The sequence below is a fragment of the Poecilia reticulata genome, linkage group LG15 (assembly GCF_000633615.1).
Source record: "Poecilia reticulata strain Guanapo linkage group LG15, Guppy_female_1.0+MT, whole genome shotgun sequence".
Lineage (NCBI taxonomy): Eukaryota > Metazoa > Chordata > Actinopteri > Cyprinodontiformes > Poeciliidae > Poecilia > Poecilia reticulata.
The window spans coordinates 3,615,976-3,630,950 of record NC_024345.1 but is presented as its reverse complement, the minus strand read 5'-3'; the positions used below and the strand labels follow the sequence as shown (position 1 = coordinate 3,630,950).

Sequence of the window (14,975 nt, the reverse complement as noted above, 5' to 3'; positions counted from 1 at the left end):
ATATATTATATATAATATAACTGGGGTAGTAGCACCCCAGCTACTACCCCAGTTAGTAGCTGGGGTGCTACTAACTGTCTCCCACAGGAGAAATAAGGGATAAGGCAATAACCAAAGATATATGTTAAAGTAAAAAATGAAATCAAAAGTTGCTAATCTGCATGTATTCTTCATCAACCAACACTAGCTTATCTACTTTATTTTTATTCTTCTTGTGATGAATAACAAGAATTAGAATTACCACATTACACATTACCACATGCTTTTTATGCACTAAAACAGAAAAATTCACCTGAAAGTGAAGAATAAAGCATAAGAATTGATAAAAACGAAAGGCATCAACTAAAATAGACACAAAGTACAATTTGTCTCTTCATTCCTCTGTATTTTTCTTTTCCAGTCTGATAGTGGAAATTCATACTTATTTATGCCACTGCTCTAAAGTTTTTAATATAAAAATAAACCACTGGATTTTTATCTTTAGTGGCAACATTTTGTTTCTATATTTTTAGATAAGTTTTAAACACAAAATCTGAATGGCAGAAGATGACAAAACCGTCCTTATATATTTTACTCAATACAGTTGTAAGGAGGTTGTCAGTAAGCTTTTTTCCATACATTTTATTTAGGAACATATTTGGTTTTTCAATTTCAGTGCAAAGGGTTTCTTACTTTTATTGTCTTTTAATTATTGCACAAATAAATTGTGGGTACACCAAATAGTATTTCTTAAAGAAAGCACAAAAAGAAAATATAAAATCGCATACATGTCTGTTTTACATTACACATGGCAGTCTAAGGACTCTGAACATTTACGATTGTTAGTTCGTTTAATAAAAATGGTCTGCTTGTCAGTGACAATGATTATTTCAAGGGTAAAATGGTTATTACGGTAAAGGGCGGGAAGAGAAGCATACACATTAATAAAAAATGTTAACAGTTCACTTGCCTTTGTGTTTCGTTATTGTTTTGGCTATAAACTCCTAGCTAAAGCTATGACTGTATGACTGAGTCGGTTCTATGTGCTGATTCATAGAACCGACTCAGACGAAAAACGAACAAAACAAACCCATAATTTACATAATTTAAAAAAAATTATAAAGTAACGGCACTACTTATGTTCGTACATGTTCATAGCAAAAAGGTGGTCTTAAAACTTAGAAATAAAGAGACCGTTTGAGAGCTGAAAGAGATGGGTCTTTCGAAAGACCCATCTTGGTGAGCTGAGCCAATTTATTCGGATCCGTGAAAAGAGCCAAGACTCCCATTGCTTTACCCTGCAGCAAGAAGGGTACGTGATCTCAAAGCAACCCGCTTTAATATCATATCTCAAAATCCTTAAAACAGAATTGGACGTAGTTTAAATTTCATAAAGAGATTATTTGTTGGGAAAGATTGGTTGGAGCAGAAAGTTATCATAATGTGTCGTGTTTCAAGACTCCTCCCGGTACAGGGAGGCTTTTACAGAGCTTGTTGACAGCATTTCCCAGGTTTCAGTAATACAGAGAGGAGAAAATGGATTTCCTGCTGTTTTCCGCGACTACATGGACTTTAGTGGCTCTTGCTGTCACTCTCTTATTACTGTGAGTATTTGTACCCTGCTCTTATATTGTTTACCATGTACGAAAAAGAAAACTTACTACGTCGCATCTTTCTTTCTCTTTTTGAACATAAGGTATGGAATCTGGCCATACAGATTTTTCAAAAAGCTTGGCGTATCCGGACCGAGACCTCTGCCTTTTATTGGAACCCTGTTGGGTATCAGAAAGGTATTAGCCTAAGCGAACCGAGACGACTCTTTTAGAGACATTAATTATACAAGCAGTTCAATATGAGAAACGAGAATCTTTTTTTTTTTTTTTTTGCAATGTCCGTTTTTCACCAGAAGCGAATATGTTTTATTTTCAGCTATTTCGGCTCCTCTTTAATGTTTCTATGTCTCCCTGCAGGGACTTCAGTTTGACCGTGACAACAAGTCCAAGTTTGGGGATGTCTGGGGGTGAGTTGAGGAAGAACTACTACTGCTTCCACTGAGAGACTCTTATTTCAGTAAATAGTTAGCAAAAATATGCAAACAAAAGCCAAACCTTTTTATTAATGCTTTTGCTCTATTGACATTCTGAATAATCAAGCTGTCTTAATGTTAAAACTGTTTTACGGTATTTCGTTGTCAATTCATACTGATAAAACTTTAGTAGCCCGTATTTTCTGTAATATTCCTCCTTTTTTTCAGTTTGTTTGAGGGACGAAGACCTGTGTTGATGGTTGCAGACCCTGAGATGATAAAAGCCATCTTGGTGAAGGAGTGCTACACTGCATTTACAAACCGCAGGGTGAGATAATTATTTATCGTGGGGCAATAATTTAATTTGGCAGCTGTTTACAAATAAAATTATATCCACCTGATGAATTTCCATGTCTTGAACTTTGGGGGAAAGTGTTTCATTCAGAAGATTTAGATTTTCTGGAATTTCTGGCAAGGTTTACAGGAAACCTGTTCCAAAGATTTAAGAAGGATTACATCCAAAACACTCCCATCATCTGATTTAAGAGGAAGTAAGGCTCTGATTCACTGATGTGACGAAACCTGGGAATATTACACTTTCACCTCGTCAGGGGTGGGAGTGCAACAATAAAACCTGAATGTCTTAAATGTCCTCTGCTGCACCCTTTAACCATAAAGAGTTCATATTCTTAATAAATGAGATTAATTGTTTCTGAGTGAAAAAGGAAGACTGAAGAAGGATTACATCCAAAACACTCCCACCATCTGATGCAAGAAGAAGTAAGACTCTGATTCACTGGGAATATTACGGGCTGGGAGTGTAACAATGGTAAATGGACTGAACTTAGTGCTTTTTCCATTCATTTTGACCACTGAAAGCGCTTTACTCGTCAGTCTACGAGTCGCATTCACCCATTCGCATTCATACACAGATACGCAGATCGGTAGGCAGGTTCGGGTGAAGTGCCTTGCCCAAGGGCACATCAACATGAGGCAGGAGGAAGCTGGAATTGAACCTACAACCTTCCAATCACAGGACAACTACTCTTCCCACAGTCGCCCCAATGAAACACAATGAAACCTGAATCTCTTAAATGTCCCCGCAGCACTCTTTAACCATAAAGCGCTCGTATTCTTAGGAAATGAGATTAATTGTTTCTGAGTAAAAAAGAAACTGTACCGTCTGTGTAAAGTCTAAGCATGTCCTGCTGTTTTGTCCGTTTCCAGGTTTTCTTTGAAGACAGTGGACCTCTGTATGATGCAATCACAGCGGTGAAGGATGAACAGTGGAAGCGAATTCGCAGCACCATATCTCCATGTTTCACCAGCGGAAGACTTAAGCAGGTCAAGATCTACAATGTTGTTAACCAACTTCTACCGTTTGCTTTTCTTTATTGACACATCTCTGGTCTATGTTAATAACATTAATGGAAATGTACTGAAACTAATGTGTTTACCGTAAAAAAAACCAATATCAAAGTGAACGATAAAAATAGTTCAAAAATAGAATATGATAACAATTTTATCGGGAACTGTTCCTACTAGTATCTCCTTTAAGAAAAGGGGGTCAGTAACTAGTTACAGTTACTCAAGTTACATTTTCTTGAGTAACTTTTTGGTACTTTTAATAGTTTTACAGCTCTGCACTTTTAACTTTTACTTGGGTACTATTTTTTTTTATCAAATATTTGTAAGTGTACACATCTCTTTTAAAATTTTACAAATGCATTAAGATGCATTAAGACTTGTCAAAATATAGGCGTTTTAAGGGCAATGAAGGAAAAAAAGTTCCACAGTGCACAATTTAGATTTTTTAAAAGTCTGTCAACATTTCACATTTTAATGAGAAAAATAAATTTTATCTACATCTGCGTGTCGCGAAAAGGTCTGCAACAAGGAGGAAGTCGGTCATTTTGTACTACAGCTGCAGTTTCGATCGAGGTTCTCTGTGTGCATGTAGGATGAATAACTTGGAGACATGACAACAATTGAGAAAAAACATGAAAACTACAAATGTCACACAAATGGCCACAGAATGAATAAGAAACACCTTTTCTCTTCATTCGAGGTCGAGGTAATTGAATATGGATTTAATGACATTTGATGAAAACTCATTTAAACGTTGTCCGATCTCCGCCAAACTGGTCATGAAGGATATTTGCCCAGATCTGGACTTGTATCCATGTATTTCATGTATTCAGTGAAAAATTGATCCGTAAAGCTACCTATTGTATTCAGAGTCGCTGTATCACTTTTGTAGAAGATCTGTGTAAATCTCATTGGTTATTTTGAGTAAACACAAAGTCACATGCTTTCCTCACGGATGCTTCCCTTTGACCCAGTTGATCACTTATCTTCAAACCGTGTTTATTGATAACAAGCTGCTGTGCTGCATGGTGTGAAACTTACAGTAAAATCTTTACTGAATGAATTTTGTTTTCAAAGCTTACAAAGGGCGCCACCTGCTGGCTACATTCACATTCTGCAGAGGTTTAAGTAGTGACAGAAACACCCAGGTGTAGCAATTCACGGCTAGATACAGTTTTAACTTTCTTTTTTTTCTCCCTGAAGGTTTTTCCCTTGGTTGCTCGCTTTGCAGATCGACTCATTGTGAAGCTGGGAAAAATGAACCTGGATGAGCCCGTTCTTGCCAAACAGTAAGTGTTTTGATCCGTTGTATTCCTCCTGATTTTGAACCGATCCTCCCCAAACGAATAACAACACAAGCCTTTACTTCTTTCTTCCTTTTCAGACTCGTTTCGCCATACAGTTTGGACGTGGTGACCAGCGCCTCATTCAGCGTGGAGACGGACTCCATCAATAACCCCGAAGACCCTGTTATAGTTCACATGCAGAAGATTATGAAAATCAACTTCTTGCCGATTTTTCTCTCTTGTACGCCACCCTCTTCCCTCTTTGTTGGTCGAGCATTTCATTTAATACGACTATAACATATTGTCTATTGTCATTTGTTGACTTTTTTTTGTGTCTTTTTAGCGATCTTTCCTTTTGGTCGTTACCTCCTGAAGCTCTTCAAGGTTGAGGTCCTGCCCTCATCCAATTTGAACTTTCTTCACAACATCGTTAAGAAATTTAAAGAGCAGCATAGTGCAGAGGTATCGGTAAGTGTTGATTTGCTGTCAACATCTCCTATGGTGTAAAAAAACAACAAACATTAGTACGTGTAGGTAAATATGTTCTATGTAAATCCAGACTCGTGGAGACTTCCTGCAGGTGATGATTCAGAGTGAGATCCCAGAAAGTGACATAAAGAGCGAACATGAGCAACCAAGTAAAGGTCTGTTTTCACTGACAGTGAATGACCGGGGCTGAAATTTAAACTACAGTCAAAAGGTCCACTAATAACACAAAAAAGTGGGGGGGATGGGGCAAGGTTTTGGTACAAATATCTTGAGTTTTGTCTTATGTCAAGTGAAGTAATTTAAAAATAACTTTTCAGCAAGATATAGGAGCTTCTTTTAAATCACTACTGGAAGATTTTACAAGTGAAAAAAATATGAAAGTGGAACGAGTACCGTACTTTTAAAAAATTTTTTTATCAATATTACACTACTATCACACTACCTCCACCATGTCTGACTGTTGGTATGGTATTCTTCTTAAGTGTTGTTAGTTATTTGATGTTAGAAATAACATGACAAAAAGGTCCAAACTTGTTTTTTTTTTTTTTATTTGTTTACTCTGGGATAGATATTTATTTTTGTCTATTTTTTGATCAGCAGTAGTTTTTGTCTTGAAGCTCTCCCATGCATGCCATTTAAAAAAAAAATTCCACAACCTCTTTACCTTAACTATAACAAATGAAATCTGCAGCTCTCTTCATGAAGAATCACTTTTTCAGTAACTGTCCAACTTTGGAGGTTTGCCATGTTCCATGTCCCCCCCCCCCCACATTTGTGAATTATGATTCACTGGGCGAATTAGAAAATGGCTTCGTAACCTTGTCAAACTAATAAATGTCAATCGATGCCTTTTGGTTTTTATCCCTTCATGAACTTGTTGTGGATCAAGGCATCATTTGTTGCTTATTGAGCAGAAATAATCTGAAGCAGATGAATAACTCACATCAGTGTGTCTGGTTGCAGGTCTGACTGAGCACGAGATCCTGTCCCAGGCCACGATATTCATCTTCGCTGGCTTCGAGACAACCAGCACAACCCTGTCGTTCCTCCTTTATAACCTGGCACTCTACCCTGATATCATGCGGACGCTGCAGAAAGAAATCGACGACCGCCTACAGAATAATGTAGATTGACACTTTAATTTTTAATATATAGTTTTTTATTTTACTTAATCCCTGAGTTTTAGGGCGTTTATTTACATCCAACTTACTCTGCTGCATCCAGGCTTCCATTTCCTATGATGACCTTAATAGTCTGGAGTACCTGGACCAGGTTTTGTGTGAGTCGCACCGAATACTTCCCAGTGCGCCTCGACTTGAGAGGGTATGCAAGAAGACGATGGAGATTAATGGCATCACCATCCCAGAGGGAACGTTAGTTGGAATCCCAGTGCATTTGTTGCACACGGACCCACGGTACTGGAGCTCACCTGAACTCTTCAAACCAGAGAGGTACTTTTAAAGAGAACACCAGCTGCGTTTCCACGGCTAATTCCCGGAGTTAGCTGTGGCTGTAAGCCGTTTACTACTAGCTGCAGGGGGAGTGGCTCCGCCTCACCCCATAGTGATCGACTCCTTGCAGCTGCGCAGCGCTGCCATTCCCCTGCTTTTATCTCTGAGAAGCTGCCTCAGACTGCAAGGATCTCATCGATCACACACTCGGTCTCTGATACTCTTTGTCAGTTGCTAATAAGAATGATCGATCAGCCATCGTCAACATGGAAATCCTCACTGCGCTGCGGATTCTTCTTCTTCGTCTTCCATTGCAGCGGAGATCAAAACAGATCTCCGCTGTGTGTTCATCCTTTATATACAGAACAGAAACCACCAAGCTAAATACAAATTACGAAGTGTATGCCACCGATCGCTCCGATATAAACTTTGCATCAATTTCGCGATCTCACTGCTTTTTCTGCGGCTCCGTTCACACCGTTATTCCGTTCCGCTTCCCTTTCACGGATACTTGCGCAACTTTACTTCGTTTCTTAGCAACAAAATACAGCCCGTAATTATTTATTCAAGATTTGAGATTTCCAAAAACAATGAAATTAAATGTTTCGTTTTTTACGTTTGGAAGCTCATTCCCTTTCACATAACCGGAAAAGCCTGATTTTGACATTTCTTTGACATTCGGAAAAATATGGTTTACTTAATTTAGTATAACTCCTGTTTTACTTGGCCTATTGACACAATTTAAAAACTGGTGTGTAGTTTATAATGTGCACTCCAAGTACAAGCTGAAGCATGAGACTGGGGGAGGCGGAGTCTTGCTGCTACACCACCACAAACCAGACATGTTAAAAAGACTCTATAAGCCTATGGACCCCTATGATTCAACGTATCGATACTTGCGGATGAAAAATCGATGCTTTCCGAGGCGGGGGTTGGGGGGAATTTATAAATATCCTAGAATTTATATTATCCAACCCTACTTGTTTCCATTAAGAAAGTTTATATTTGATTTCAAATTGCACAAATTTATGGTTAATGCAAAAGCAGTTACTGTTTTATTGTTCCTGACATCTTAGAAAAAAAAAACCCTCAATTGCAAGAAGACAAAAAAAATAAATAAAATGTAACAGACACTTTAATCTGGTCTCTGCAGGTTCAGTAAGGAGAATGAGAATGATCTGAACCCGTACGCGTACATGCCGTTCGGACTCGGCCCTCGTAACTGTGTCGGGATGCGATTCGCCAACCTGGTCATGAAGATGGTCATCGTGCGCATCCTGCAGAAGTACTCTGTGGAAACCTGCAGCGACACCTTGGTAAGACCGACAGCCTGCAACAATTCAGTCGTTCTGCTCTGTTGCCATGTCAGCGTTTCATTTCCGTCTGTTTCCGTCTTCAGGTCCCAATTCAGTTTGACTGGAGGTTCCAACCAACCAAGCCTCTGGTGGTGAAGTTTGTTCCCAGAGAACTATAATGGAAGACTTATACATTTTTTTTTAATAATCTGGAAGGATGATTGCTTCTGAATTTTGCCTAATTCAATCACTGCTCAGAGATCATGTAACTTGGCTGTGCTTTCTAAAGTCCATCTTTGTCGGCTGTAGTGAATACCGGACACAGACAAAATGTTGCAGCTATTTTTGAGGTGAAGGCCACATTGTGTGTGTGTGTGTGTGTGTGTGTGTGTGTACAGTGGCTTGCAAAAAATGTTTGCATTTCTAGCATTTCTTCAAAATATGCAAAGCTGAAACCACAAACTTTTATATGGATGTTGAAGATTGACGTGAATGAGCAACACAAACGACATTTAAATGCGCAGCCAAAAAAAAAAAAAAAAAATCAATGCTTTAACATTTTCTTGCAATAAATACATTTTTAAAAATTTTAGATGTGAAATATTCTTTTTCAGGTGAACAAACATGTTTACTAGATTTTCTTAAAGGGTACTATCACATTTTCAAATTTCTAACTTTTTGTAAGACATTTCGACAACAATCTGGACATTCCAATCCAAAATATTTACTGCATAAAAAATGTAATGTTTAGGTTGCACACATCATAAAACTAAAGTTTTTTGATTTTCAGAATGTCGTATAAAGCTCTTTCCCTGCTTCCCCCTCCCCCAATTCAAATTCAAAAACACTATTAACCCCAAAGGGAAATTAATTGTTGTAACTCACTAATTTAGATTCTTCAGTTATTGAAGATAACATCCAAATTTAAAAATTACATAAAAATTGATTTTTAATAATTCATGGAATTATAAAAATTCATGTGCCAACACTGGTATCTTTAAATATGTAAAACCATTAATAAATAGCAATAATCTTTCATTTGACACTTCAAGCAGTCCCAATGCTTTGTTTCTATTACAGTGTTGCGGACTCTCAAGAGTGTTGGCACTCCTGCAAGGCAATGTGTGTGATTTTTATTTAAAAAAAATTTAATAAAATGATTATTGATGAAAAATGATTATTGGTGAACTAAACTTTTATGTCAACATATAGGCCCCATATTTTGATTAAACTAAAAAGCAAAAACTGCAACTGCTTGTGACTAGATGGACAGTTTCTCTCTTTTTTAATCTAATAGGTTCAGCAGATCTGGAAACAAGAGACAAAAAGTGAGACGGGTCAATTTCATATACATATGTGAATGAAAACATAAGGCTTTAATTGTATTTTTTTCTGCAACTAAAGTATAATTTATTGTCAGTTAAACTATCACAACATAAGAACAGGAGTGATATACGGTATTATTTTAATATTCAGATGGGATCCAGCTGTGTTGGGCTGTATTCAAATCTCTGGAGGAGGGCGGAAAAGAGAGAAAAAAAACATAAAACAGCTGTTTGGGGTTTCCTGATGTGCAATAAATTCCAAATTTTACTCTGGAACATTTACTTTTGTAGTAAATTTCACGTTCATGCAAACAACTCATATTTATGAAAATCTTTATTCACGTCAAAGCCATCTTAAACTTTTTTTTTTTTTTTGCGTAATCTTGTCAGAAACATGTTAAGTAAATATTTCACCTAACCAGTCATTGCTTTTCAGGAAACCTCAGTAGCTCTAAAACAAATCTCCAGCAGAGGGCGCCAAAGTAGCGTCCTCATTAAAACAGAAGTTACATTATTGATAAAGCTCTGATTTTATCCTCTCACACCAAGTCAGCTGCTGGTTTGATGACCTTTTCTTCTGTAACACTGATGTTTATTTGTAACAAACCTAAAATAACCAAATTACTCTGGGTGCCAGAGCATCAAAACAAAGGAAAATAAAATGATTGAGTTGGAAAGAAGAAAGGAATCCAGTCCCTTAAAAATAATATTTGACAATTTTCAAATGGTGCTACATTTGTAAAGGTGTCCAAGTATTTATGGGTGGTGGAGGAAAATGTGGCCCAGAGGTTAGCTCGATGCTAATCGGTTTTGAAAAGACAGTCCTGCACATCAAGGTAGACAGAAAAGTACAGACAGTAAACAAAAGTTAGTTTTTTCCAAGAGTGGAATATAAAACTGAGCATCTACTGTTTTAGAAAAAGAAACGACACAAAACGTGTAAAAAAAAGAAACAAAATTCAAACTACAAAGCCTTTAAGAGTCCTGAGTTTGTCAAAAAATAAACAAAGCTGACAAAAAAAGGCCAGAATTTTATAAAAATCGAAATGCAACAAAACAGGATTTGTCAGAAACGACGGTCAATGCAAACGTCCGTCCAGCACGTCAGCGGCTCTCGCTTCAGAGCAGAACTCGCCCTGCAGCAGGTAAAACCAATCGCTCATTCAGGAAAATTAGCACCTTCCTGTGAAATGTAAAGCTTTATTTTATTTATTTTTTTGTCAGTGTGGTAATGAAAACAATCAAAAATATGTTGCAAAACACCCATCAGTACAGAGTGTTTTCATTTGATGTGGCATCAATACTTTGGAGGAAAATAATTGATGCAGACTGATCTCTGGTCAGTTAAGAAAAAGTTGCTTCTTTTATGTAGATTACCATACAGCATTAGCGTGACTTTCAATTTTACTTTGATTTAGAAAAAAAAAAAAAAAACCTATTAAAAGTTGTCATATATGCTAAATGTATAGGTTTCTTAAGAAAGTACCTGGTTTAAAGGCACCATGGCAGCTGCTACTGAGAACGTATCCCTCCACCTCACTGCCTTAACATTTGTTCCTAAACACTTAAGAAAATTGTTCCTTTGAGTTGGTTGATGAGTCAGTACGAATCAGATTGTTTTTTTTTTTTTTTTACGAGTCTGGAAGGACCTGAGCTACCACTAAATGTTTCACTGGAAATAAAATACAAAAAAAAAAAAAAAAAATGCTGATTCTATAACTTTACTCATCAGCGGCGTCTGGTAGGCTGACTCAAGTCGACTGCAGAACTACTTTTATCTGCAGGAAATTCCCACCGAGATGAAAAAAGATCTCATTTACGAGACAATCGCTCGTAAATGAGACAGCCTCAAAGGAAATCACACAGAAACCACGGCGCTGATGTAATCCCGGGTAAAGATGCTTGAAAAGCCCTAAAATGACTTCTGCTCTGCAGCATAATTTGATATTAAACATATTAAAAATATTCAACCTGTAATTAGGGTATATCTGTTCAGTGGTAGGAAATTGCACTGCAAAAATATAAAATCTTACCAAGTGTTTTTGTTCTAGTTTCTTGTACACTTGAAATAAGACAAAATTAACTTCCAAGTAACATTTCGGCAAGATATAGGAGTATAAGTCAGTAATTCCTTAATATTGATTTTTTTTTTTTTTTAAATACTACTTCCACTGGCAGACTTTTTTTTTCTCAAATAAACTGCCAATGTAACTAGTACCTTTTATTTAAAATCAACATTAAGGAATGATTGACAAATAAAAACTACATCTTGGTGAAAATTTAGTTATGAGTTAGTTTTGTCTAATTTAAATTGTGCCAAGATTTATAAAAAAAAAAAAAAACCTTTTAAGATTTTGTTTTTGCAGCTTACAACCACAACTTTATTCACTTACTACTTTTTTGAAGTTCAGATCATCAGATGATGGCAGACGAACTTTTAATTACAAACTGATGATCTTATATGAAAAATATGATGGCGGCGCAGAGCCACTCTTCAAAAGAGGAAAGACAAGAGACCATGGCGCTACAGACAGATGATGCTTGTTAATGTTCAAGAAAATAACTTCTCTCCTCAACTTGCTCTTATTTGCACTCAGAACAATAACAAAGACATTCAAAACAACCCAGTTATTGGAGAGGAATTACAAAGGTCCTAAAGATCAGGTAAAGATGTGGAGAGTTGGACTGAATTAGCTTTAGCTGCTCTGCAGCAACAAACGGTGCTTCGTTTGTGATGCGCTGGGAACCTGGGTGGAGCGTGTCAGGCCCAACTCTTTGAAACAGCAGCACATTTTAACCAATAAAAACCAAAACACCTGGAGGACATCAACACAAACGGTTCTTCGGATACCGATTCAAGCTGATTTTTTGAATTGAAGGTTGGATTTCTCCAACGTTTGCTACTTCAATGAAAAATTGTGCAGAAGCACCTTTACCAGGGATTCAGGTTGTCGTACCGCAATCAGCAGCGACAGAAACTTAATTTACCCAGAGATTCGCCTCAAAATGATTGGATAGGTGTAGATAAAAGATTATTTCTACGCTTACTGACATTTTCCATGAAGAAAACTTTTAGAAAACTGTTCAAAATAAAGAGAAAAGTTTCCGTGTCAATGTACCAAGGAGTTTATAGTTTGCTCTGGAGATGTTTTTACACTGTAACCAGGTGGAGGGGGTGACAAGTAAAATGCTGGTACAACCTGCATGTGGTTTGTAGGTAAAGGAGAAACGAGTGGAAACGGGTTTGAGTTTTCAGGGGGATCTGGGGATCAGTGAGAACCCTTCCACAGGTCCAGACGGGGTCAGATTGTCCCGATGCTCCCACGTGGAGCGAGCGAGTCTGGGCGCCTGAATCAACGGTGTGACAGGACTTTTGGCTGTGGCTGCTGTGGTTTCTCTGTTAGGTCACTGTCTCTTTAAGAAAAGGGGGTGAAGGCCCGGGGTTTCCCCCCCTCGCCCCCTGCTTCTACCTGCGGGGCTGCGGGCGACAGTGTCGAGGCAGAGTGGAGGGGGGACTGGAGGAGGCGGAGGGCGACATGGAGGCCAGGGAGGCGGTGGCGGCGGCGTCCTCGGCCTCCTCCAGCTCTCCGGCCGCTCCGTGGAGCTCCTGGCTCACGCTGGACTGTAAGGCAGCAGGGGTCAGCCATTCTTTGGGCAGGCAGCTCTGGAGGAACGGCACGCAGGAGCTGAAGTAGGCCAGGCGGTTGACCCAACGGGGGATCTCCCTGCCACACAGGATCTACGAAGAAACATTAAAAGAACAGAAGAAGAAAAGTTAAGGTAATGGTTCAAAAATACAAAACACCTTGCTTAGCTCGCCGTGAGAGGTTGAGGGGCTGAAGTCTTTCCTCTGCCTACATTCCCCAGAATGCTGTGCAATTCTGAGTCAGACTTGCAATATTACTATTGATTTATTTATCTATTTTGCTGAGTCCTACTTAATATTGATAAAAGTAGTTTTTTCATACCATATCTATTTTCTAATTTGAATAGATTTTTTTTCTCTCGCTTTCTTTTAAATAAAAAAAGAAAGAACAAAGTACAGAAAACATTTTTTTTAAATGGCTTCTAATGCAATCATTCCTTCACTGAGTTCTGCAACAGAGTATTAGGGCCAGAAATACAATTTTTTTTTAAATTATGAGAACATAGTCATAATGTTAGCAGAGGAAGAAAAAAAAAACAATGAAAGTCTCAACATCACGAGAAATAAGTTGTTTAATAAGAAAAAAAAGTCTGAATGATTCATTTTTTTATTTGTCCTGTTAGTGTTAGTAATTTGTTTAAAACTAGTACTTAATTTTCCTAATATGATGATTGTATTCTTGTAATTTAAAAAAAAACAGCAAAAAAATGTAGCCAGACCCTAATATTATGTTGTAGAGTTGACTTGAATTTAAAGTCCACATAAATAGAAGCGGTAAAACACGCTCGTCAAACAAGATGGCCGCCTCGGGCCTGATGACATCACTCTGAATTATGGAAACCTGCAAAGTGCACAGGTGAAAAATGAAAAGAAAAAAAAAAAACAATCCTGATTTTCCAAACATAAATTTTTCAAAACCAAAAATTTGATAAATCAATATACAAAGTTTTTTTTTAACAATGTTATAAAGACCTGGCAACATGTGGACAAGGATATCAGTGTTTTCCTGGTTAAACAATTATTTTTTTTTATTACTTTGCCAATTTAAATTGCAATATATTGAGGTGGAGCAAGATGAAGGTTAATTGCCTCATCACATGTTTTGACATGAAAAGAATCCGCACCACCCTCCATATGATAACAATCCACATGATGTCACACGTATAAAGCTTCCACTCTTCTCTATTTTGTCTTCCTAACGCCGTCAGAAAGCAACAGCTAATCCATAAATATCTTGATTTACACACACACACACGCACACACACACACACACACTTGCTCTGCTCATGGCAGATATGATGACCTTTTAACAGCCGACGCCGAGACTGATTCGTGTTAAATGGAAAATAAAGAAAGAAAAACAACAAGAGGGGACTTTTTGAACGCTGCAGACTGTCACTGTGTATTTTACTCTCTATTTTAACAGTAAAATGTTTGTTTCCCCATTTTCTCAACATAACGACTTACCAAAGCTAGCGAGGTTCTACCAACCTCGCTAGCTTTGCGACATCAGATAAAACAGTTTCATCACGCCGGTGAGCTTGTTCTGTCTTGATCTGAGCAGATGTCTGCTAAGATATAATACGGAAATAGGAGGCAAGACACAGAAAGAAAGTGTGAGCTAATATAAATGCCTGCAACTAAGTGAAAAAGCTTCCACCTCTAACTGAAAACGCCAAGACGTGTTTTATGACCAGGATTTATCTTCCACAAATTGTCTACCAAATCCAAATGTATCCAGATTATAGATCTGTACAGAAAGACTACTCTTTCCAGAAACATTTGCCTATTATTTGTGGAGAGAGACAAATATTATCTGTGGAGAAGTGATTATAACGTTTGATCTGATCATCTTTCTCCGTGTTAGAGTTTCATCCTGAGGGAAACGCGTCACCTCCCTTGTTTTGTTAAACATTTTAACCGTACTGGTATTCTGTTTTGCGTCTATGTGTGAATGTTTGAACCCTAATCTGTCATTTCCTTAGGGAGGATTTCTCTGTGTGGTATTTACAGCACATATGTGCTGTTTGGGGGTGTGTGTCTGTGTGTGTGTGCGTGTGTGTGTGTGTGTGTGTGTGTGTGTGTGTGTGTGTGTGTGTGTGTGTGTGTG

General features: G+C 37.8%; 2 protein-coding genes across 2 annotated transcripts in view; one reads left to right on the top strand and one right to left on the bottom strand.

Annotated features, from left to right (window-relative positions):
• The first annotated feature begins 1,271 nt into the window (after nucleotides 1-1,271).
• On the top strand, nucleotides 1,272-8,463 carry LOC103476434 (cytochrome P450 3A40-like). Its single transcript, XM_008428793.2, has 13 exons — nucleotides 1,272-1,583; nucleotides 1,676-1,769; nucleotides 1,950-1,999; nucleotides 2,234-2,333; nucleotides 3,233-3,349; nucleotides 4,577-4,662; nucleotides 4,758-4,900; nucleotides 5,003-5,127; nucleotides 5,219-5,303; nucleotides 6,112-6,272; nucleotides 6,373-6,599; nucleotides 7,753-7,915; nucleotides 7,999-8,463. Exons 1-13 carry the CDS (start codon nucleotides 1,516-1,518, stop codon nucleotides 8,071-8,073), a joined length of 1,494 nt encoding a protein of 497 aa, XP_008427015.1. The 5' UTR covers nucleotides 1,272-1,515; the 3' UTR covers nucleotides 8,074-8,463.
• Nucleotides 8,464-12,321: 3,858 nt separating this feature from the next.
• Nucleotides 12,322-14,975, bottom strand: part of desi2 (desumoylating isopeptidase 2) — a 14,315-nt gene continuing 11,661 nt past the window's right edge. The window contains exon 5 of the mRNA XM_008428794.2: nucleotides 12,322-12,958. Within this exon, the coding sequence (XP_008427016.1) occupies nucleotides 12,686-12,958 (273 nt within the window). The 3' untranslated portion in view covers nucleotides 12,322-12,685. The remainder of the gene's footprint in view (nucleotides 12,959-14,975) is intronic.

Excerpts from the sequence above, each read along its gene's own strand:
- LOC103476434 (XM_008428793.2), top strand. The coding sequence starts at position 1,516 with ATGGATTTCCTGCTGTTTTCCGCGACTACATGGACTTTAGTGGCTCTT. Across the intron at positions 5,128-5,218 it reads AGCATAGTGCAGAGGTATCG|ACTCGTGGAGACTTCCTGCA; the intron begins GTAAGTGTTGAT and ends ATGTAAATCCAG. Across the intron at positions 7,916-7,998 it reads AAACCTGCAGCGACACCTTG|GTCCCAATTCAGTTTGACTG; the intron begins GTAAGACCGACA and ends TTCCGTCTTCAG.